We start from the raw sequence: 24,747 nt of genomic DNA on the forward strand, positions 1-24,747 counted from the left end.
TCTGTATAGGTTTGAAAGTTTCCATCATAAAATTCCTTTCTTTAAATGCTCACTTGTGAAAGAAAAATAATAAATATGAATCTGTCTTACTGGCAAGCCTAAGCCAATCATAGGGGCAGAAAATATCCAAGGCAGTCAAAGACCAAAATCAAACATAAAACATAGAAAACACTCTATATCTAAAATTAAAATAAAACTGGCAATAAGAAAAAACCATATGCTCCAAACTTCAAACCAAGGATAGAAAAATATTTATTGATTCAACAAGCTGTAAGTATTTCTGCAAACAGTAAATAAAAACTATATATTCCTGATGCCATATAAACCATTGAGGGCTATATAGTAATGTTCATAAAAATATTTGGATTCTTTGCCACTCTAAATTTTAATAGATTTTAGTTTTGTTTTGTTCCTTTAATAATGATGAGGCTGTGCTGCTGACATTTTAAAAAATAATGTAGTATGACATTTATTTTAAAACAGAGGGGGCGCCTGGGTGGTTCAGTCAGTTAAGAATCTGACTTTGGCTCAGGTCATGATATTGGGGTCCTGGGATCGAGCCCCCATTGAGTTCCCTGCTCAGCGGGGAGTCTGCTTCTCCCTCTCCCTCTGCCCCCCTGCTCATGCTCTTTGTCTTGCATGCACACTCTCTCAAGTAAATAAATATTTTTAAAAAACAGAAATTAAAGATGAATAACAATAAAGTACTGCTTCCTGTAGACTTGCTATTGTTGTAAAAGTATGATAGAATGTGAATCTTTTTTATTTTGCATTTATGTGGCTTTTTTATCAGAAAAATAAGTCCTATTACTTCTCCCTATTCATCAGCTGTAATAAACCATGCACTCTGAACCTACTGCAGCAATCAAATGACTAAAGAAAGGTCACCCAATCGGTATTTTCCAGGGGCTGAAATTGTTGACAAGAGGAGCTGGCATTGCTGACTTTGCTAATCAGAGGCAGAATCAAGGTCCTGTTATCAGATTTGTTGACTGTGTAAGTCCAAGGTCCAGGAGTGACCTCCAGTGCGGTGAATCACACACACGAGTCTTACCACAACTTCCGATCCTCTCCAGTCAACCAGGAAAAATGACTCAGCAAAGTACTTCCGTTAATAAGTTAACATTTCACCGTAATTCATCAATCAACTTTTGGTACAATCACACCAAACTGCAAATAAAACACAATTTTCTAGACTAACAGACCTAATTACATAAGTTCTCTTCTTTATTGTATTTGGTTCACAATCTAAAATGGATTCAACCATAGTTAAAAGTAACCAATTGGAAGAAGCTTGCTATGGTTCAATGGAACAGAGCAGAACAATCTTACTAGTGAAAAATATCACCATTTTTTCTACAGGGTTTTAAAAATGACTGATTACAGAAAGTGCCCCATATCTTTTGGCATCTCTTATCATATAATACTTTTAAATGAAAATAGAGTCAAAGTTTTAGTTTCATGACTTTGTATTTTGTCATTTTTATAGAAGGCTTTTTTTTTTTTAAGATTTTATTTATTTATTTATTTCACAGAGAGAGACACACAGTGAGAGAGGGAACACAAGCAGGGGGAGTGGGAGAGGGAGAAGCAGGCTTCCCGCAGAGCAGAGAGCCTGATGCGGGGCTCGATCCCAGGACCCTGGGATCATGACTTGAGCTGAAGGCAGACGCTTAATGACTGAGCCACCCAGGCGCCCCTATAGAAGGCCTTTCTTACAGTTATAAACACATTGTATTTTTTTCTAAATTATAATTTTCATATAGATTTTTAAATTAATCTATATATTTAGTTCTGATCCATCTGGAATTACAGTGAATAATAACCACATCTGGGCCTCTAAGGTACCTACAGGAACTTCTGTTTGAAATCTTAGGAGCCTAGGCAAACAGAAGAGGCCAGACAGGGTAAATATTGAGATAGTGCAGCACCAAAAGCCAAAATAGGAGCATACTATTCTCCTAGAACATTACTATTTAATAAGTTAAAGTATATGTTCAGCCTCTTGTACTTTCTAAGATATAAGTGCTAGGTTATGGTTTTTCATGCATGAAGGAAAGAAACAAACACTTTTCATACACAATAAAGTAACTGGGATTACAGTGGAAGCTGTGTTCCAGAGTCAGACTGCCTGCATGGCTCACCTGCTATCCCTGGAAGCTATTTAAACACTGTGCTCTAGATTCCTTGTCTAAAAGATGATGATAATAGCAGTACCCTCTCCTCAGAGGCCTGTTGTGGAAAGCAGTGAAATAGTTCATGTACAATGCTTTGAACAAATCTGATAGAATAAGTCCTCAATAAATACTAGCTATTATTTTTATTATTAACTGAGAAAGTATAATTCTGTGATGCAAAGCATTACAAGCAGGTGAAACTTTTTTTTAGACTTATTTACTTGAGAGAGAGAGTAGGGGGAGGGGCAGAGGGAGAGAACCTTGAAGCAGACTCCCCACTGAGTACAGAGCCCGTTGTAGGGCCCCATCCCACCACCCATGAGATATAACTTGAGCTGAAATCAAGAATCAGATGCTCCCACAAGCCACCCAGGCATCCCACAAGCAGGTGAAACTTCTGAGAGCACATGTTACAAGTTTATAAAGCAATCCTTTGGATGTGGGAACACACATTCCTACTGAAACAATGTTATAAAATTATTAACATGATACATCTAGTGGATTTAACTCATAAGATACCTAAAATTCAGTTTCTGGTCACCATGCCATTCATAACATTGCTGTTAAGCTCTTCTGCTGTCTCCTCTTTTGGAAAGGAATTGTACAAATGAGAAAGTATAGCTTTAAGAAAGAATGAGAAGCCCTGACATCCACCCTAGGAGCCCACAAGAGCCTGCAGCCTTCTCAAAAGTATTCAAACCCCTAAAAGGCTACAAATGGGATCCACTCAACCTGTATACACCACAGAAGCATGCTGGTTAGTAAACACAGCAATACTGTCACGTGGTGGGTGAACAGCTACTGCATAGGGCCCCTCTGATCCCCCACCCCGGGTCTGGTAACAAGAGGTTAATGTCTGGGGCTTGGTTCTGTGGGCAGAGGCCAGGCTGGATAGTAATTTTTGCCCAGCAAATCTTCTCACATATCTTATCTCCCTTAAGATATAGACAAAATTCTTAGAAGTGGTATGGCTAGCAACTCCCTGAAAAAGTAGAGCTTGGCAGGGGCTGGTATGCTTCCAGATGGCGGCTGTGGATGCTACGGGGTGAATCTTCACCGTTCCTGAGACTGGCCTTCACTCCCTCCAGCTGGGCCTCCTCTGTTCCTACTAACTGACCATTCTTTTTGTCTCTCACGTGTGTGCGGTGAACAGGTAAGCAGGGCAAACACCAAATGAACAACACATTCTCAAAATTCAAATGTACATCCCAGAATATTTAGATGCAAAATGCCATGACTGCTGGAATTTGCTTTAAAATAGTCCAGGAGAAAAAAAAAAAATGAAAGCAGATGGGAATAGATGAAATAAGAATGGCAAAATGCCAAAAAGTGTTGACACAGGCTGATAGGTACATGACGCTCATTAAATTATTCTCTCTACTTTGCCTATGTTTCAAAATGTCCATTATAAAGGCAGCAGATAACTAAATCCATTTTTAAAAACTATCAAAATCCCCTTCTAAGTTAGCTTTCCCAGGATCCCCACATCAGTAAATAGGGATATTAAGACTCAAACTCAGATTTTTACTGTCATTTAAAAAAAAAAAAAAAATCTTCAAGTCCAGATTCTTGTGACTACTTCCTGCTGCTTCCCATGTGTCTGAAGATAAATACCAAAGAAAGGATCGTGCCAAAGATGTTACTGACGATATCACAGATCTCGCTTTCACGTACCCCCCTGCGAATCCTAGTTACCGTTACACTTTTCACTGTAGTGAGTACCAGCAGTTAACTATTAAGAGATTGCTACGCAGGAATGTAAGGACCATCCTCAGCTCACCTGTTGAAGGTCTCCAGTAGCGACACTAATGATAAGAGTTGGTATAATCATGAAGCAGGCATTGTAGAAAAGCACTCCATATTTACCCAACTCCTACAAAAACAAAGAAAACACTCAATTTTAGAAATATGAAGCATCAGATTTCCTGGAGCCATTTATACAACTATGTATTTATGCAGAGTTAAAAATTATTCTGACCGACTCTGTGTTGGAATATTTTCAGCAAATTCCTTTTCTTTTTTTTTAGCAAATTCCTAATGTAGAAGGCTTTACTTCAAGTACATCACGATAGCAAAATAAACATTTGTTTTACACAAAAATGGCAGATAAAACGGATGAACATGGAAGGCCTCCCAGGTCCCACCCATCTCTACCATTCCAACTGGTTGGTTGGTTTTTTTTTAAGTATTGTATTCAGAATGGGAAACCTGGAACAGAATGAAGAACATTTAAAATGTTAATATAAACAGAATTCCTTAAAAACATCTGCTCTTTCTGTTAAGGAGCAGCAGTATTAAAATACCAGGTATCTTGTTTTCTAATCTTGTATACATTTACTTTTCATTAAAGTGGCTACACCACTTCTCCACCATTTTTCATAAAGGGTGACATACTGGGACCCTCAAAAGGCAACAAACCTGTTTTTGTAAAACTGCCACCAGTAAAAAAACAAAGGTCCGTGCAGAAAAAACAGCTCATAGAAGTAAGTCTGTCCATCAGAGCAAACTCCCTCACTCAACACAAAGAACTTGGAACAAAGCAACATATGCCTGGCCCATCCTCCAGAGCTTGCAGAACAGCTGGGGCGGGGGTAAGCTCGAGGGGCCTTGACAGGGGGGCCACCAGTCTCTCAGGAGGTGGGGGGAGGGCTGCTCAATTACTGATCAGGGCAGGTACTTATTGCTGGCCAGGACCTTACACATGAGCCATTCCACAGATGAGGAGTCTGAGGTCTGCAGAAGTTAAGGGTCCAAAGTCACAGTGACCAGTAAGCAGCAAAGCTTCTGTCTGTAACCCACGCCTTCAGACTCTCAAACTGCAGTTGCTTCAGAATACCCCTGACTTTGCCTTGGCCACTGAGGAGGATGGCAAAAACCTTCTTTTAATTTTTATTTGCCTTTCAAAATAATCTCCTCTTTATATATTCTGCCTCTGCGTCGAAAATAGTGGTATCTTTTCCCTCCCTGTCTTATTTTCACCCAAAACTTTGCAAGGTCAGGGGTAACAAGAACCCATACAGACAAGATAACTGAAAAGAAATTAGTGATTTATAAAGCATGCCATGTAAATTAAATTACATGCCAACTTTACAATTTTTTTTTTCATGCAATTTCAGGGGCCAGATGACAAAGCCTAAAAACCATAGGAGTGAAAATCTGGTACCTTTGGGTCCATTTTCTGTTTGGTATAAACTCCATTTGCTGCTGTGAAGACATCATTCAGGAATACAAAAATATAGCCTTCCAAGTTAAAGGCAAGGTCAGAACTGGGAGGGAGAACACAAAAAGGAGGACGATTATTCAGAAACTCACACAACTTGGCCTTCAAAGCCTGCCTGTTTTATCTTTCCCTAATCAAATCCACTTGTGATGCTGGTAACTACCTTTTTTTCCTCTGGCATATTTTCCTCCTCTGGTTAATTCCTCTGCTCTGCCTCCAGACAAAACAAAACCAGGCCATCAGGTGGCTTCAATTCAATCATGAATGGCTTAAAACCAGAGGGACATGAACCATCTTCCTTGAACTACAAAGCCCTTTCTTTCTTTCGCTAACGATCAACTGGCATAATAATTGGTGAGCCCTTCTTTTCTAAGGGGAGTGATTTGTCCAACCCACCCAGTGGCTTTGCTTATTGTGATAAACAGGGCCATCTCCAGGGTACAGCCCTGTGGGGACAGCTGGGCAGTTACTGGGGCAAGAGGGGTCGAAGGAGGAACTGACACCTCCATCTGGTGCCCAGCCGGTCACATCACCCACTGGCGCGCCCCCACCCTGTCCATCGGAAAAAGCAAGGCAGGGACCCATTCTTCCTCTGCAACTTCTCTAAGGCTCCTTTCTCCCCGTTCTTTTGAACCATCTTCTCTTCAATTTCCATTTTATATAAATAATACTAGTATAAAAATGTGCAGGGGGACATGGCACAGGGAGGAGGGAGAGAACAGCTGAGCCCTGATGTGACTCATCTACCACACTTGATCTTACAGACAGTAGCAGACCCATGTCATAATTCATAAATTAGCATCAAATAGCATAAAATAGCATCAAAGGGGTTTCCTCTACACTCTTAGGTTCAGTGACTGGAGCCTGCAAATTTGACTGACAGTAGGTTAACAAGAGAAAAAAGGAACACAACTTTTATTAAATATTTTACATGTAAAGGAGTTCACAAAAAAGAAATGATCTCAAATAAGTGGTTAGACTCTGGGGCTTAGATATCATTTTAAAAAAGAAGAGGTTTGGATTCCAAGGAACAAATGAATTGTGGAAAAAAGACTAGGAAATTTATGGGGGAAACTGAAGGAAGAGAAGGGTTATTGTAGTAAGGTTTATTTATGCAGACTCATCTTGGTACTGATTCTCCATCACCAGTGATAAGAACTGCTTTCCTATTCCTGGTGTGGTGGTGAGAGTGGAGGGTGTAGGGGGGACCACCTTACAAAGGGAAATTTATGGTCTGCTTTTAGCCAGGAAATAGGAAGACAGAGAATTCTTCCTACATCTGTTGATTCTCAATTAATTCCCTTCAGCTCAAAATAATGTTTATGCCAAAGTGGCATATTTTGGAGTGGCATATCCTGATCCCTGCAATATTTAAAAAAATAATTTTTAAAGATTATTTCTAACTAAAGAGAAGAAAATAAGGAGGCAAAAATTCCATCAAAATCTGAATGCAAATTACTCGAGGGTTTTGCTGGTATTATTAACTACAAATACATCTGTGAGAATGCAAATTAATTTTAGATCATCATAAATCAGAATTCTCTGGTTCAATCACAAAAAAAAAAATAGAATCTCTCAAAATAAGGGTCTTCCAAATCTCATGCCTTACTCACATTTGGCTCCATGTTAAGAAGAGTCCGCTGTTCCATAAAATGGCAAAGGGATAAAAAATGGATAAAAAACCCAGGTTTCTAGGGGAGTGGAAAGGTGTCGCTCACTTCCTCGGAGAGCCTGAGGGAAATTCCCAGAATTCTCAGGTCTCCTGCTCCCGGGGCTACAAGTCCCCAGCACCACTCGTTCAGGCCACTGGGAAAAGCACAGAAATTTGAAAAGAATTTGCTTGCTTTAATACACGAGAGCAGATTCATGGTTAACCCTCGTCGCTGTCATTTAGGGCTGTTTACAGACATAATAGTTCTACTTTTTTGGCCATGTGACTTGTTTGGCAAGTGAAATGTAAGAGGAGGTAACACATGGCATGAAAAGCCAACACACGATTCCCCACATGCCCTCTTCCCTCCTGGATGAGGAAGGGAGTCCCTTTTGAGGCAGGGGTTCCATCCGCCTCGGTCCCTGAGTAGCTACAAAAAGCAGAGCACCCCCAGGGTGTTAACTAACGTCAGTCTGAGTATGCAGCATGACCAGAATATATTTGGTGTGTAAATGTGGGAACTGTTTGTTACAGCAGCATAACCTGGCCCATCTGACTGAATCAGCTCTACAGTTATTGGCAATTGGTTGAGAAGATCTGAATGAGAGGAGAGAAGGGAGGGGTCGTGGCTGGTCTGCAGCGAAGAAGGGTGCTTGTCACCCACCTAGATAGTATCCATTCTCTGGGCGCTGAGGAAGGGAAAAGTTGAGAAGTGCTGTTCCAAGCCAGCTCTTGGGGGAAAGTGAGATGCTCTGAAAACACTATTTACCCTTTCAGCTCATTAGAATATCATATGTGGTAACTATGAGCCGAATTTCTACTCACTGGGTCTGGAAATACGCCTCCACAGACACAGCATCTGAAGCGCCATTCCTCGCCACAGCTTTGCAGACATTTTTATAAACCGTTTTTTGTAGAAGTGTACAACTGCCTCCAAGTCAGCAGTTTCCAAATTGAGCTCTAAGAGACTTAGAAAAGAGAGGCTGCCCGAGGGACACCCCAAAGCACTGTGGCAGGAGGGCACTTTCAACAGAGCACCTCCCTCTTTTAGCTACTTTGCTCCTATGACTTTCTTGGAACAAAATCTTAATGATTACAACAGGCTCTAAGTACTGCTGCTTCAGGTCCTCGCTGGCTCTGCAAACCAGGGGCCAGCGCGCAACGGGGCCCCACCCAGCCGCGGCCAGGACCGCCAAGGAGGACCTCACCGAGGAAAACGTAAATAGCAAACCGTGCTCTAGGCAAGGGGTGAACACATTTATCACACAATAAAAGAAATAGATTGTTAATATCTGTCACCATCTGGCATGCTGTATTTTCTAATCTGTTTCTTTTGCTTACTGTCTGTCTCCACCAACTAGAACGGGAGCTCCGTGAAAGCAGGGATTCTTGTCTGTTTTGTTGGCTGCTGGATCCCCTGCACCTAGGACGACACCCGGCAGTAAACACTCAACATGTTTTTGGTGGCCTTGGCCACGTACTAGTAGTGTAAACCCCAGTTTATTGTTATCCCCTTTAATTCACACAAAGACCCTATTAGCTGGGTCTATTCTAATCTCCATTTTAGAGTTGAAATAACTGGGGTGCAGGGAAGTTAAATAGCTTGTCCTGGTTATACAGCTAGTGAGTGAGGAGACTAGAAGAAGATAATATCCATATCCTTATTTATTTTGCAGTTAGTGATCCAGAACTCCTATTTCTTTTTTTTTAAGATTTTATTTATTTATTTATTTGAAAGCGAGCACAGGGGGAGGGAGAGGGACAAGCAGACTCCGCGCTGAGCGTGGAGCCAGATGCGGGCTCCGTCTAAGGACCCTGAGATCATGACCTGAGCCGAAATCAAGAGTTGGACGCTTAACCGACTGAGCCACCCAGGCACCCCCAGAACTCTTATTTCTAAATCAGTTAAGGAAACTAGTTTAACTGAAATTCATCCAATCTTTGCATTCTTCCCTCCAGACAGGGAGGCTTTGCTTTTCTATTACATTCTTTACAGATGAGTAAAACTGAGGCACAGAGAGGCCAAGAAACAGCTGACAGGGGCCGGGCTAAGTTCTGGACCCACAGAATATGACTGCACACATGCTTTAACCACTAGGCTATAAAAGCCAGGAGTCTGACTGTCTGCTTTCAACTGCAAACTTGGGAGCCCACATTTCTGGCCTTGCATGTTAATGAATAATACACCTGAACAACACAGGTTTGAACTGTGCTTGTCCATTTATCTGTGGATTTCTTTCACTAAATACAGTACAATAGTGTAAATGTATTTTCTCTTCCTTATGATTTTCTTAACACTTATCCCTAGCTTGCTTTATTTTAGGAATACAGTATATAATACATATAGCATACAAAATATGTGTTAATCAACTATTTATGTTATCAGTAAGGCTTCCGGTCAACAATAGGCTATTAGTAGTGAAGTTTTTAGGGAGTTGAAAGTTATACTCAGATTTTCTACTATGTGGGGGCAGGGGAGGGGGGCATTGATGCCCTTAATCCCTGTGTTGTTCAAGGGTCAACTTAGTCATGCACTGGTATTGGCTCGTGTCCCAAATATACAAATACATTTAATGAGAGTCTGCCACCCTTGGAAACGGACTGCTAAGGCATCACAGGTGATAAACATATCAGCATACAAGGGCTTTATATAGTCGTTATTCTTGACCAAATGCCCAAGAACTTTTCAAGTAAATTTTTTGTATTGAAGACACTCAGTAATAACAGCAAAGAGTTTACTCCTTTTTATGACGAAAAGCTGTATTCATATCTTCTAACGTTCCCTTTCTATGTTCTCAGAAATGTTCTGGCCAAGCTGGAACCCAGTCTGACCTTCACAGGAACACATGGGGAACCCACGAACATCAACACACTTGTCTCTTGGCTGCTCAATTCAACTGCAGCCAGATGGAAAATGGAAAATGAGGCGGGGCTGGGCCTATTGTCAAAGGCCTAAAGAAGTTATTGAGCAGAAACAGTCCAAAGTCTTACCCAGCTGCTACGAAAGCCCCAAGTATGATGGTAAAAACACTGACGATGATGTTCAAGGAATACTGTTTCCTGTAGTGGATGGATGGATGGATGGATGGATGGATGGATGGAGAAGGAAAGGAGGAAGAGAGGAAAAAACATGGATTATAATTCTTAAACTGAAAATAGACATTGTTCACAGTTTTATAGCTAAAATCTAATGGACATCACTTTACATAGAGAAAGCACTGTAAGCATCTGTAAGTGGATTAATAAATTAGACCAAATGTATTTCTTAAGCAGCTATATAATCTGATTATAAATGTGTTTCTCTGTTCTCATTGGAAAGATGCTGTGACAAAATGCAGAAGAGCCTCTGTTGGCAGCTCTAGTTGGTCTTCTATCAAGCATCCAAAGATTAGGATAAAATTCAACAGTAGGACTTAGAACACTGGGCCATCATCCAAATTTTATTGCTAAATAATCTTCCCAACAAAACTAAGAATCAACTTTTTTGGTATCAGCCTGAGTACCTTTATGAGAGATTTTTAAACCAACATTATAAAAATTAATTTATTCCTATGTTACATCATAATCACTGTATCAGAATGCATTTCTGTGATTTCCTGCATTTCTATCCTGTATGTATACATGGACAATTTTTCCTCTGTATTCCAAAATCAGTGTCTATTTAATCTAGTTCAGGAAACATATTTACATCTGTTTTGAGGCTACTGCATTTCTTAAATAATTTTCTATCATAAACATGTATTAGTCTAATATAAAATTACAAGTAAAAAAATCACTCATTATGTGCTTAAGGAATCATGGAAACAGGAGATGCTTTTAAGTGAATAAACCATGGGGCCCTAAGTTATTGCTACTAGCAATTCAAATCAACTATTTGGAAAAATAACTAGATGTTGAGAATTTGCTATGCAAAAATAATGTGGGGTGAGGGGAAAGGACACAAGGGGGAAAGAGGAAAAACAAAACTCACCCAAGTATGATGGTTTCCAGGAGTAAAGTGAGTGGAATGGTAAATTTCCTGAGCACGGTGAACATCGGCAAGCTGTCAGGAAAAGATTCAAATATAATAACATCATATGCCAAGTATTTTTTTAACATGGTTTACATTTTTAATTAAGCCCACTAACTTTCCAAATTAAATGTAAGAAATGAACCTTAATTCTCACCTATCCCATTAACAAATCACATTAAATAATAAAAAGAAATGGAGATTTAATAGTTTCATGCCACTTTCGCTTACTAGCAATTTTTTTCACTTATTAACAATTTTTAAACATCATGCTATCCAACTACTGCAAAGGTTGTGCTAAAACTACAAAGACCATGCTAAAAGACTGTATGCAATATAAACCAACACACCCTTTGGCAAATCAAGTTGGAACTATGTATCAACAGTCATTAAGTTGTGCTAACCTTGGACCTAATTATTTCTTGTTGGGACACTTAACCTATGGTATTAATATAAAAGAAAGAAAAAAACCATGTGCACAAATGTGTTCACTGCAATAGTGTTTTTGGGGAAAACATCAGAAACGACTTAAAAGTCACACAAGACAATGATAAAATAAACATGATAAATCTACCTGAGGGAACATTATGTGTTAACTCTATAATATAAAACTTTATACTACTATTGGAAAATGAATATTAAATAAAACAAGGAGAGTACAAAATTATGTAGAGTCTACAACGGAAACAAGATACAGTCCACATATGGGAAAAGACTGAAATTGATATTTAAAATAGTATGTTAGGGGCGCCTGGGTGGCTCAGTCAATTAAGTGTCTGCCTTCAGCTCAGGTTGTGATCCTGGGGTCCTGGGATCAAGCCCTGCGTTGGGGGGCGGCGGGGAGTCTCTGCTCAGCAGGGAGTCTGCTTCTCCCTCTCCCTCTGTGCTTCCTCCCCCCAAATAAATAAAATCTTTCTTAAAAAATAAATAAAATAGTATGTTAGAGGATAAAATTATGGGTTATTTTTTCCCCGAAACTTTATGTAATGAAGCTATATTCACTGCCTTTTAAAAATACTTAAGAACCCTTCACTGGCTGTCAAAACCCAGAGATTCCAAGACACAGCTCAATGCACAACCAACAAACTGCCTGGGCTGGAACAGTCCACTTTCATCTGCTTCCAGATGTGACCCTAAGAAGATGGTGACCTAGAGAAGGAAAGTCAGAACCAGAGCCAAGAAGGCAGTGGCCAGCCCCTCCTGACCAGACCTGAGGAAGGGTTTCATGTGATCATGAACATGACATCACAACCGGACAGCAGGTACAGAAAGAATTTACAGGAACTTTATGTCCACAACTTAAAGATGTCTTATGAGACTGGTTAGAACTGCCTTTTTCAAAGCAAGCCAAAAGTCAATTAATTCCAAAAAGTATTTTTACATGATGTCTTTTAAAAGAAAGTAAGGTATATTTAATGATGAAAAACTGAATGTTTTCCCCCTAAGATCAGTAATAAGACCATAATGTTTGCTCTCAACACTACATCGATTCAATAAGTACTTGAGATTCTAGAAGGGGCAATTAAGCTGGAGAAGAAAAAAAAAAGTATACTGTTTGGAAAGGAAGAAATAAATTTATCTCTATTTGCAGATGACATATATAGAAAATCCTAAGGAATCCACTAAAGAGTTAGCTGGGCTAATAGTTAAGTAAGAGTGCAGGAAAAAAAAAATTGAATATATAAAAATCAATTACACTTCTATACACCAGCAATGAGCAAACCTAAAAGGAAATTAAAACAATTCTGTCAATGATAGCATGAAAAAGAACAAAATTCTTAGGAATAAATTTAAGAAAAGAAGTGTAAGACTTGTACACTAAAAACTACAAAATATTGTTAGAATATTAAAGAAGCGTAAATGGAAAGATACTCCATGTTTCTGGATCAATAGGCTTAATATTATTAAAATGGAAATACTCCCCCAAATAGATCTAGATTAAACAGAGTCCCTATCAAAATTTCAGTTGGCTTTTTCCTCCAGAAATTGACAAGCTGATTCTAAAATTAATATGGTAATGCAAGGAAACCAGAAAGCCAGAACAATCTTGAAAAAGAAGAACAAAGTTGGTGGACCCAATTTCAAAACTTACTACAAAGCTACAGTAATCAATACTATTTAGTCATTGATTATAAACATATAATCAAAGGAATAGGATTAAGAATCAAGAAATAAATCCATACAATTATGGTCCATTCATTTTCAAGAAGGGTGCCAAGACAATACAACGGAGAAAGAAAAATCTTTTCAACAAATAGTGCTGGAACAACTGAATATCCATCCACATGCAAAAGAATGAATATGGACCCCTTCCTCACAGCACATACAAGAATTGATCTCATAATGTATCAAAGACCTAAAGTCTTTGTAGGAGAATTCCGGTAGGAGCCAAAATTATTAAATTCTTAGAAGAAAACATAGCGGTAAATCTTCATGACCTTTGATTAGGCGAAGTCTTCTTAGATACAACACCAAAAGCACAAGCCACAAAAGAAAAAACTGATAAATTAGCCTTCATCAAAATTTTCAATTTTTATAAATGGATAATCAAAGGTGATATATACAAACAATAGAATATTATTTAGCTTTAAGAAAAAGGAATAGAGGTGCCTGGCTGGCTCAGTCGGTAGAGGATGGGACTCTTGATCTTGGGGTTGTATGTTTGAGTCCCACACTGGATGTAGAGTTTACTTAAAAAAAAAAAAAAAAGGACTAAAATTCTGATACATGCTACAGCATGGATGAACCTTGAAAACATTATGCTAAATGAAATAAGCCATAATTTAAAAGGACAAAGATTGTATGATTTCACTTGTATGAAATATCTGCGGTAGGCAAATTCATAGAGACAGAATGGAAAATAGAGGTTATCAGTGGCTGGGAGCATGAGAAAATGGGGAGTTATTATTTAATGGGTACAGAGCTTCAGTTTAAGATGATGCAAAAGTTCTAGAAATAGTGGAGATCGTTGCTCAACACCGTAATATACTGAATGCCAATGAACTGTACACTTAAAAATGGTTAAAATGGTAAATTTTATGTTATGTATATTTTACCTTGTTAAATTTTTAAAAACTTCAAACTTTTGTGTTTCAAAGTATACCATTAAGAGAGTAAAAAGACAACCCACAAAATAAGAGAAAAATTTGCAATCATGAATATAATAAGGCACCTATACATAGAATATATAAAGAAGACTTAATACTTAAAAAGATGAATAACCCTATTAAAAAATAGCCAATAAGCACATGAAAAGATGCTCAACACCATTAGTCATCAGAAAAATGTAATCAATACAATGACAAGATACTACTTTACAACTATTAGAACAGCCATAATTCAAAAGAGAGACAATAACAAATTTGGCAAGAATGTAGAAGAGTCATAGCCTTCTTACATTGCTGGTGGGACTGTAAATTGGTGTAGCCACTTTGGGAAACAGTTCAACAATTCTTCAAAATGTTAAACAGAGAACTGCCATATGACCAGCAATCCTCCTAGGCATAGATCCAATCAATGGTAATCCCATTCTTCCAAAAACCATGAAGTCATCTTTGTCTCCTTTCTTTGTCTCACAACCCACATGTTAATCATCAGGAAATTGTGTTGGCTGGTCCCTCACAATATATACACACCCAGATTGTGGCCTCAACAAAACCTTTAACATTAAAAATAACCAGGGGATCCTTGGAGAAATGGCAGGAAAAGTCCAAGATAAGCCTGGGACATCATGTGCCAGACAGCAAGGAAGTAATCAGATTACTGCGGCCCTAGAACAAAAAAGCCAACTCAAAGGGGCTCCCATTCGCCTGAGATGGAATAATGTGAACATCAAAAGAATTATTTATACAATGACTTGAAACATCAAGTAAATGAAATAGATCAATAGAGCCCAGAAATAAGCCTACACAAATACAATCAACTCATCTTTGACAAAGGAGCAAACATAATTCAGTGGAGAAAGATGAATTTTCAACAAATGATGCTCAAACAACTGGATATCTACATGCAAAAAACAGAATCCAGATAGACCCTACACCTTTCACAAATAAATTCAAAATAGACCATATGCTTAAATGTAAAATGCAAACTATCAAATTCCTAGAAGATAAAACAGGAGAAAATCTAGGTGATTTTCGTTTCAGCAAAGAGTGTTTATCTTTATTTTTTTTTAATTTTATTTTTTTAAGTAATCTGTATACCCAGTGTGGGGCTCAAACTTATAACCCCAAGATCAAGAGTCGCATGCTCTACTGACTGAGCCAGTGAGGCACCCCTCAGCAATGAGTGTCTGTGTGTGTGTGTGTGTGTGTGTGTGTGTGTGTGTGTGTCTATTTTTTTTTTAAGAGAGGGAGGTGGGGAGAGGCAGAGGGAGAGGGAGAGAGAGAATGCCAAGCAGACACCCCGCTGAGTGTGGAGCCTGATGCAGGGCTCGATCTCACAACCCTGAGATCATGACCTGAGCCGAAATCAAGAGACGGACACTTAACTGAGTGAGCCACCCAGGTGCCCCTCAGCAATGAGTTCTTAAAAACACCACCAAAAGCATGATCCATGAGAGAAAAAATTGATATGGAACTTCATTAAAATTTAAAACTTCTGCTCTGAAAGACCGTATTAAGAGAATGAAAAGACAAACTACAGACTGAGAGAAAATATTTGCAAAACACGTATCTGACAAAAGATTTCTATCAAATAAATGAAAATTCATGAGTTTATAATGATAGCAAAAAACAAAAATTAACAAAAACTCACTGGTCACCACTGAAGGTGACAGGACACTAATTTATTATTCTGAACATGTATAAATAAAGCTTACATCCTGCCTTTCCTGTGTGACATGGTGAAAGTTTGTACTTATTAAAGTTTAGACAACACATGCAGATGGGGTGATATAGTTAGAAGATCACCATACTGTAACTTGTAATGAAATAATGGATTTAGAAAATTATCATCAATGAATGCTAAAACCATTAGGTGAAAGAGTGATGGGACACTTTCTAATGAAGGGACCAGACTGATCCCTTAAAATTATTAAAAGGGGAATTGATCAATTTAATATCATTATAAGTAGGACACTTGAGGAAATTTCTGTGGGTGTTGGATATTGTGGTGATGGATTTCACAGATGTATACATAGGTCAAAATTTATCATATTGTGCATTTTAATTATGTGTACTTTACTTTATGCCAATTATACCTCAAAAAGCTATTTTTTAAAAAGTGGGCTAAAACATTATGTGTCCCATGATGCAGTAGGAAGCACCCAACATACCAATAAACTGATCTTGCCTGAAAAACTGAACCTGAAGATGATCAAACCAGTAGAACCAACTACCAGTTTATGGAAAATATGAGTCATAGAGGAATGCATTACATGACACCATGTATAAACGATCCTTCTTCCTCCTCAGTCTCATTTTCTGCTTCCTTCTCTCTTCCAGAAAGCCCCACGGCACCCAAGAAGGGCCCCCCCCTTCTAGATGCATGTAGAAAGTGTTTAAGAACACTTGTAATAAAGATATTTCTAACATTGCTACCTGCTTGCTACTTGAGAACAGTGTTGTATCGGTGAATGGAAGTTATACACATCCTGCAATGCATGCAGAGCATTTTAGAACACCTGTAATAAGGATGTTTCTAAAATCACTTTAAAAAAAAAAAGCAGCAGCTCTCATCTACAAAGCAGAGACTTCCAGAGCCCTCCAGTGTGAGGGGTAGGCAGCTGTCAGTGTTGAGTGAAGCCATCCCCCACAGCTGCAGGTGCACTCACTCAGAGACAGGCCAACAGGATACATGAGAACGCAGGGATAGCACCTCCCACGTGACACTTTAATACCAATTTTAGACAAATAAGGAAAATTGATCTTCCTGATCCCAGAAAGAAACAAAAAACCAACTAAAATGTATAACTACAACCAATATTTCACATTTTGTTTTCCACAACCACAACCTGTCCTTTCCAAACAAGAGGAAAGACAACAGGTCTGATTTCAGTTGTCTGTTTTATACAACATTCTCCTTCTGGTCTACCTCCTACCTGCCCCATTACTCTCACCAAACTAACAGGGTTTACCTCAATCTCTGTCACCCTTTGCACAAACTTCATTTTCTCATTATTTACACCTGCATTCATGTGTGTTAATTAGGCTACATATCTCGCATCCAAGTTTTCTGATGTAGAGAGTGGCTTGGTCTTTCTATACTTCCATCTCCATTTTTTATAGTGACTTTTAACAAAAGTAGTTAATCAAAGGACCCTAAAATATATGCAAATGCAAATTTCAGAAGTATATAACACACTTAAAAATTACATCTGTCACTTCTTTTTCTCTGTACCAAACCTGAACTACACCAAATCTGACAGAATGTTCCTGCTTTTACAAAACCATGATAAAACCAGTTACACAGAACCATTCATATAAATGAATTGGATATTGAATATACAATGTAAATAAATCCTCCTGCATAAATCAGGACCTTCTCTGTCTTCATGCCCACAGATCTCACATTCTATGTTCAGACTTGAATATAAAGGGAAAAAATCAGCTTTTTAACTTTCCTAAAAACATTAGCAAATTAAACTCAAAACTCCACTTAGTTTTCTTAAATTAGTAAATATTATTGTCTTCTGTATGTAGCCCATGCAGTATATTCAAAATCAAACTTGGTCTTCGTACCACTGGAAACAAATGAGTCAACAACCTCCCATCAACCATTCTCCTGCACTTACCTTAATTTACTTGTGCTTGATAATCCACTTATGTGGTTTCCAACATAGAGGAGAGGCAGAGGAAACAGCTTCCATGAAAAAAAAGAAAGAATATTTGATTAGAACTCCAATAACGATTTTCCTTCACATATATAAATGGTGACACTTCCTGTCAGTAAGCAAATCATTTGAGTCTGTTTCCCTGTAACAACTGTGAATTTTCCACAATCTAAAACACGTCATGAGTTTCTCCATGTGACCAAAATAGTTAGGTGGGCAGTGATATCTGTAACCATGGCTGGGAGGGGTGGAACTGCGTTAAAACAGAAATGTTGACCTTACCAACATTAGCAGACTATCTCCCTAAAGGGAGGCTCTGAACAAGCACCTCTCTTAAGTGGAGACCCCTGGCTGAGTTGGTGAGTGGAGGATGGGTATTTATAGTTTATGCATAAGGTTCAGAAGGCCCCCTGAGAAGGCATACAAACTTGTTATCTATGCATTATGTACTTTTCTGGATGACAGCAAAGGTTCATATCTCACTGGGATGTCACAAGGGTGGTGACCCTTTCAAAAAGTTGTGTCTACCAGCCATATTACTTTGGAGTTACTTTGTTTTCGAGGCCCAGAACGATTACATATCTACCAAGGTTAAACAATGTACCAGTAGTACTTGAATTAGGTTTACTGAGCTCTGAGCTCCTGGATTATTTTCCGATTGTCAAGAGAAATATTGTTCAAAACATACTGAAGAAACACACAAAAATGTAAGACCTAGTCTTCCATGAATGAAAAAAAATATATATCCTTTCATAAGGTCACACAGTAACTGAGAACTTTTTGACTGATATAATAATCCATAGCTATCAAGGTGAGTCCAGCATTTCTTTTTCCACTAAAAAGACATTAAGCAGGTAACTCAGATAAGATATTCTTTGAAGGATTTTGAAATACTAAGTGTCATCTACCCCCCAAAAAAAGTTACAAAATTTTATTATCAGGAGATTTGCTCAAGAAAGAAGACACGAAGAAGAGAGGACCTCAGACCTCGGACCTTGCCCTTATTCACAACATTCTGGGTGACAGCCTACAATTGGCTCAACAGTAACACTCCTGGGACAGCACACCTTATCTTAGAAGCTCTTAGGCACTGAAAAGAATCAGTTGCCCACTTTCCATATATAACTCAAAAAAACAAACAAACAACAAAAAAAAACAATACTGACTTCTAGTTTTTAGAAACAGTGGGCTAGATTATTTGTGTCAATCTCCCCACTGAAAACAATTAAAAATGCTACATAAAATAATTTAAAACCTTCATAAGAGCATCAAACATGTGGGAAGATGGTGAGTCCCCAGGCCAAAACTAAAGTGAGAACAGAAACCCAGAGAGAAACAATGGAAGCCAGAGGACAGTAGAATGGCATCCTCAAAGATCTGTCAAGTTAGAATGCTACCCCCAACAAGAATATCTTTCAAAAGCCAAGGAAAACTGTAGTCTTTTACAGACAAACAAAAACTAAGGGAATGTAAGCCCACCACTAGTAAATTCTAAAGGAGGTACTTTAATCAGGAGGACAGTGGAAAATGTGGGATGCAGAAAGGAAAGAAAAGCAAAGGAAGCAGTAAATACATGGGTAAATATAAACAAACATTGATGGCTTTTTAAAAAAGAAAAAAAATATACTGAGAGATTTACATAAAATAGAGTATTAAAGTACCTGCTGACAAGAGCATATTAGGTTGGGAGGAGGGGTAAATGGGTAAAAGTCCCTACACTGTTAAGGGGGAAGTCACACTTATTAATCTAATTTGGAATTTGACAAGTTAAGTATGCCTGCTGTAACTTCCAGGGAAACACTAAAAGAACTCAAACAGAGAAGGTCCACCTCATATACAGTTGACTCTCGAACAATGCAGGGCTTAGGGATGCCAATTCCCTGCACAGTGGAAAATCCATGTATAATTTGACTTTCCCCAAACTTAAGTACTAACAGCCTACCGCTGACCGACAGCCTTAGTAATAACATAAACGACAATTAACACATATTTTGTATTTTATATGTATTTTATGCTATATTCTTACAATAAAGTAAGTTACAGGAAAGAAAATGTTAAGAAAATCATAAGGAAGAGAAAACATTTATAGCACTGTACTGTATTTATAAAAAAAAAAAAAAATGCATGTAGGGGTACCTGGGTGGCTCAGTCAGTTAAGCCTCTGGCCTTTGGCTCACATCATGATCTCAGGGTCCTGGGTTTGAGCCCTGCATCAGGCTCCCTGCTCAGCAGGGAGTCTGCTTGTCCTTCTGCCTCTGCCCCTCCCCTCTGCTTTCTCTCTCTCTCTCTCTCTAAAATAAATAAATAAAAGATCTTTTTAAAAAATCCACATATAATCTACCTATGCAGTTCAAGCCTGTGTTGTTCAAGGGTCAACTGTAATTAAAACACTTTACCTGTAAGATTTAACTAGTTACATTTTTAGGCACCTAATGATATAGACTCAAAATAAATAAAATAAAACAAAACAAACAAAAAAGCCGACAGAAATATCAAGAGAAATAGACAAATCCACAATTAGAGATGATGGCTGCAATAGTATTCCCCATTTCACATGCTCTTAAAATGTGACTTTGACCCTTCCTTTCATCCGGAGGTAGGCTCTAAGTCCCTTCCATGTAAAATTGCATGGGACTGTTTCAACTAATAATGTACAGATGAAATGATGCTATGTGACCTTTGAGGCTAAGTCATAAAAAGCAAAGTCGTTTTGCCCTGCTTGCTGGAACACCTGCCCTTGAAGAATTCAGTATTGTGTAACCATTTTGACTCCCCAGAGCCTGCCATTTTGTAAGGAAGCCCAAACTAGCCTACATGAGTAACCACATAGAGAAGCCTGAGATAATAGGGAGAGAAAGATTTGTGACCAGCTCCCAGCTGTACCAACCAGAACACCCATCATTGTTTCCACTCTGCTATTGTCTGTCAGAAACCATACAGAAGCCGTAAGCCAGAACTACCCAGTTGAGACTGTCTCTAATACCTTAACCACAGTAACTGTGAGAAATAATACAACGATTACTGTTTTGAGTCACTACATTCTGCAGCATAAGATAATTGGGATAGAGGTGCCCGGGTGGTACAGTCAGTTAAGTGTCCAACACTTGGTTTCGGCTCAGGTCGTGATCTCAAGGTCGAGTTCAAGCCCTGAACTGGGCTCTGCACTCAGCACTGAGGCTGCATGAGATTCTCTCTCCCTCTCCATATGCCCCTCCCCCTGCAAATAATCTTTAAAAAAAAAAAAAGATAACTGGAACAGGCGTATGAGGTATCTACAAAAAACCTACAGCAAACAACATACTTAATGGTGAAATGTTAAAAGCTTTCCCTTTGAGATCAAAGATGTCAGTATTACCATTTCTATCAAAAATTGCACTGAGGGTCCTATGCTATAGAATAAGGCACGTAAAAGAAATAAAAGTTAGAATGTTGGAAAGAATGAAGCAAAACTGTCATTTTTTGCAGATGACCTGACAGTGAATGTAGAAAAATCTAAAGGAAACCAGAAATAAATTATGATTAATATTCTATAATTTTGCAGATACAAAAACAATATATAAATGTAATAGAAAAATATGTGCCTCTAATTTTCCAAAAAATATATTTTTTAAAGATATATGCAAGAACAAAAATAAAGAAAAAGGAAGAAGTACCTTGGAATAAACTAACAGAAATGTTAGAACTCTACAGAGAAAATTATAAAATTTTACTGCAGGCAATTAAAGAAGGTATATGTATACTTTGTTCATGGATTGAAAGATTCAATACTTTAAAAATATCAATTTGTCCCAAATTGACTTATAACTTCAATGAAATCCCAATTAAAATCACAAAAGGTTATTTTTCTGAAACTTGACAAGCTGCTTCCAATATCCATATAGAAATGTGAAGGATCAAGAACAAGAAGGAAAGATTTGCTCTAGTTGATAGCAAAACTTTCCACAAAGCTATAGTAATTAAGACTGTGTGGTAATGGTGCAGAAAACACAAATAGACAAATTAAAAGACATGGAGAACACAGAAATAACATATGTGAATAACAGTGCCATGACAGGAGTGGCACAATATTAAAGATATACTTTTCAATTAAGTCTGTGACAAGTGAGTGCTCATTTGGGAAAAAAAATGAAATTGGGCCATTATCTCACACCATCCACAAAAATTAACTGCAAGCAGATTAAAAACCTAATTCTGAAAAACTATATACCTTTTATCTAGAAAAATATCATCATAACCCCAAAGTGAGGAAGGATTTCCTAAAGAAGAATAGTGATTAATCATAAAGGAAAAGGCTGATAAAATTTAACTATCTTTAGGGGGCGCCTGGGTGGCTCAGTTGTTAAGTGTCTGCCTTCATGATCCCAGGGTCCTGGGATCGAGCCCTGCATCGTGCTCCCTTCTCCACGGGAAGCCTGCTTCTCCCTCTCCCACTCCCCCTGCTTGTGTTCCCTCTCTTGCTGTGTCTCTCTCTGTCAAATAAATAAATAAAATCTTTAAAAAAAAAAATTTAACTATCTTTAAATTAGGATTCCTGCTCATGATAGGAAATACATGATAAAGAAATACATGATAAACACATGATAAAGAAAATAAAAAGATATGCCCCAGAGGTAGAAAATGTATTTGTAATACTGTATATAACTAACAAGAGGATTATCATTAATTCATTTTTTTAACTCCTATACAGATCAGTAAGAAAAAGACATCAACCCAATAGAAAAATGGGCAAAAGTCTTGAACAAGTACTTCACAAAAGAGGATATCCAAAATGGGCATTTAAAAAACCCTCATTAATAACCAAGAAAATGCAAATAAAGGCCAAGAAGTCATTATACGCCCACCAGATTAGCACAATTTAAAATGACTGACATATTGACACACAGTAATTAAAATAGCAAAAAGTGAAAAAAAAATAAAATGACTGACATATCAAGGATTGGCAAGAATGCAGAGCAACAGGGACTTTCATGCACTTTCGTCAGGAGTGTGAACTGGTACAACCAGCTTGGAGAACATTTTGACATTATTTACTCAAGTTGCAGATATGCATAGGATAGGAGTCAACCATTCCACTTCTTTTTATTTTTAAGATTTTATTTATTTGACATAGAGAGACAGGGAGAGAGGGAACACAAGCAGGGGGAGCTGGAGAGGGAGAAACAGGCTCCCTGCTGAGCAGGGAGCCCAACATGGGGCTCAATCCCAGGACCCCAGGATCATGACCTGAGCCAAAGGCAGACATTCAACAACTGAACCATCCAGGCACCCTCACCATTCCACTTCTTGATATACCTCCCAGAGAAACTCATGCCACAACTGCCATTTTTAGATTAAATTGTGTCCCCTTAAAATTCATATCTCGAAGCCCTAACCCCCATGTGACTATATTTGGAGATAAGGCTTTTAAGAGGTAATTAAAGTTAAATGAGGTCATAAGGATGCGGCTCAATCCAATAGGACTGATGTCCTTCTAAGAAGGAGACACCAGGAGTGTGCACATACAAAGTAAAGGCCACATCAGGACACAGCAAGATGGCAGCTGTCCACACACCAGGGAAAGAACTTTCACCAGAAACCAACCCTGCTGACACCTTGATCTTGGACTTTTTTGCCTCCAGAACTGTGAGAAAACTCATTCCTGTTGTTTAAGCCCTACCCCTGCCCCAGTCTGTGGTATTTTGTTATGGGAACCCTAACTGACTAGTACACGTGCACTGAGATCCAACCCTAAGTATGTTCAGAACAGTATTCTCTTTCCAGAACATTCAAAAATAGCAAAACTAATTCATGCAAAACATAATTGAAGAATGCATATTAGAATAATTACAAAGAAAGCAAGAAGAAAAAGTATTATTACAAAAGTCAGAATAGTGGGTAAGGAGATTCTGTGACCCATCTCATGACCGAGGTAATGATTGCACAGGTTAGTATTCATTCAACTATACATTCATGTATGATGCCTTTTTCCCTACATATTAGATCATATTCCACAATTTTAAAATTTTTTAAATGTTTAAAAACTACAGTATATCATAAACTAAGTATAAGCAAACCCAACGATATTCTGATTTTTCCTATTATGATTGGGTTAATAGCTTTCATTGTACTTCAGTATTTTGTTTTTCTCTTTTTGTGAATGTCCCTGATTATTGATGCTGTACACATGTGCTTAGTCAGCCTAATGAATAATCTAGTCATAGATGCCAGCATCTTTCCAGGCCTTGAGACATGGTAGAGAAAAAGCCGTCTGAGGTCCTCACCCGCAAGGAACTGACAGTCTGATCTAACTTCCTTAAATCCAAACATGTCCTCATAATCCAATTAATACCACCTGTTGTATAGGATTGCTCTAAGAACTAAATGCCTGGCTTAAAACATCTGTTTATTGAACCAGCAACTGTTCACAAAAGGTAGTTCTGTTCCACATTCCCAAGAAGGAAAGGCAGGTTTTATGTTTCTAGTTCCACCACAGAAAAACCCGTATACTTCTATGGATATCAAATTGTATTCTTCCTTCCACTCACAGCTTTTATCGATCCAAGCTAAAAATGAAAACTTAAAACAAGATCAGAAGAGTAGGGCCTAAAAGCCAAATCCGGCCCATCTTTTGTCTATGTAAATAAAGTTTTATTAGCACACAATCACAGCAATTCATTTATATATCATAATACAGTGGCAGAGCTGAATAGTTCCAACAGAGACGGTCTGGCCCACAAAGCCTAAATATTTACTTAAATATTTAAAAATATTTAAAAAAAAAAAAAAAAAGCTTACCAATTCCTGGTAGGGCTTTACTGTTTCAGAAGACATAAAGTATTTATTTAATGTCAATTGCTAAGCACACACTTTTACTATTATTACATTATTTTAATGAACAACTGAATGAATAATATAATATCTCTATTAAGAAGTCTCTAC

At 38.1% G+C, this 24,747-nt stretch overlaps 1 protein-coding gene across 1 annotated transcript in view; it reads right to left on the minus strand.

The window, feature by feature from the left end:
* Nucleotides 1-24,747, minus strand: part of SLC35D2 (solute carrier family 35 member D2) — a 49,626-nt gene that overhangs the window by 13,704 nt on the left and 11,175 nt on the right. The window contains exons 4-8 of the mRNA XM_032392952.1: nucleotides 17,791-17,858; nucleotides 11,019-11,090; nucleotides 10,040-10,108; nucleotides 5,341-5,443; nucleotides 3,958-4,050 (exon numbers count right to left, since the gene is read on the minus strand). Coding sequence (XP_032248843.1) covers nucleotides 3,958-4,050; nucleotides 5,341-5,443; nucleotides 10,040-10,108; nucleotides 11,019-11,090; nucleotides 17,791-17,858 — 405 coding nt within the window. The remainder of the gene's footprint in view (nucleotides 1-3,957; nucleotides 4,051-5,340; nucleotides 5,444-10,039; nucleotides 10,109-11,018; nucleotides 11,091-17,790; nucleotides 17,859-24,747) is intronic.

Source organism: Phoca vitulina, unplaced genomic scaffold (assembly GCF_004348235.1).
Source record: "Phoca vitulina isolate PV1807 unplaced genomic scaffold, GSC_HSeal_1.0 scaffold70, whole genome shotgun sequence".
Taxonomy (NCBI): domain Eukaryota; kingdom Metazoa; phylum Chordata; class Mammalia; order Carnivora; family Phocidae; genus Phoca; species Phoca vitulina.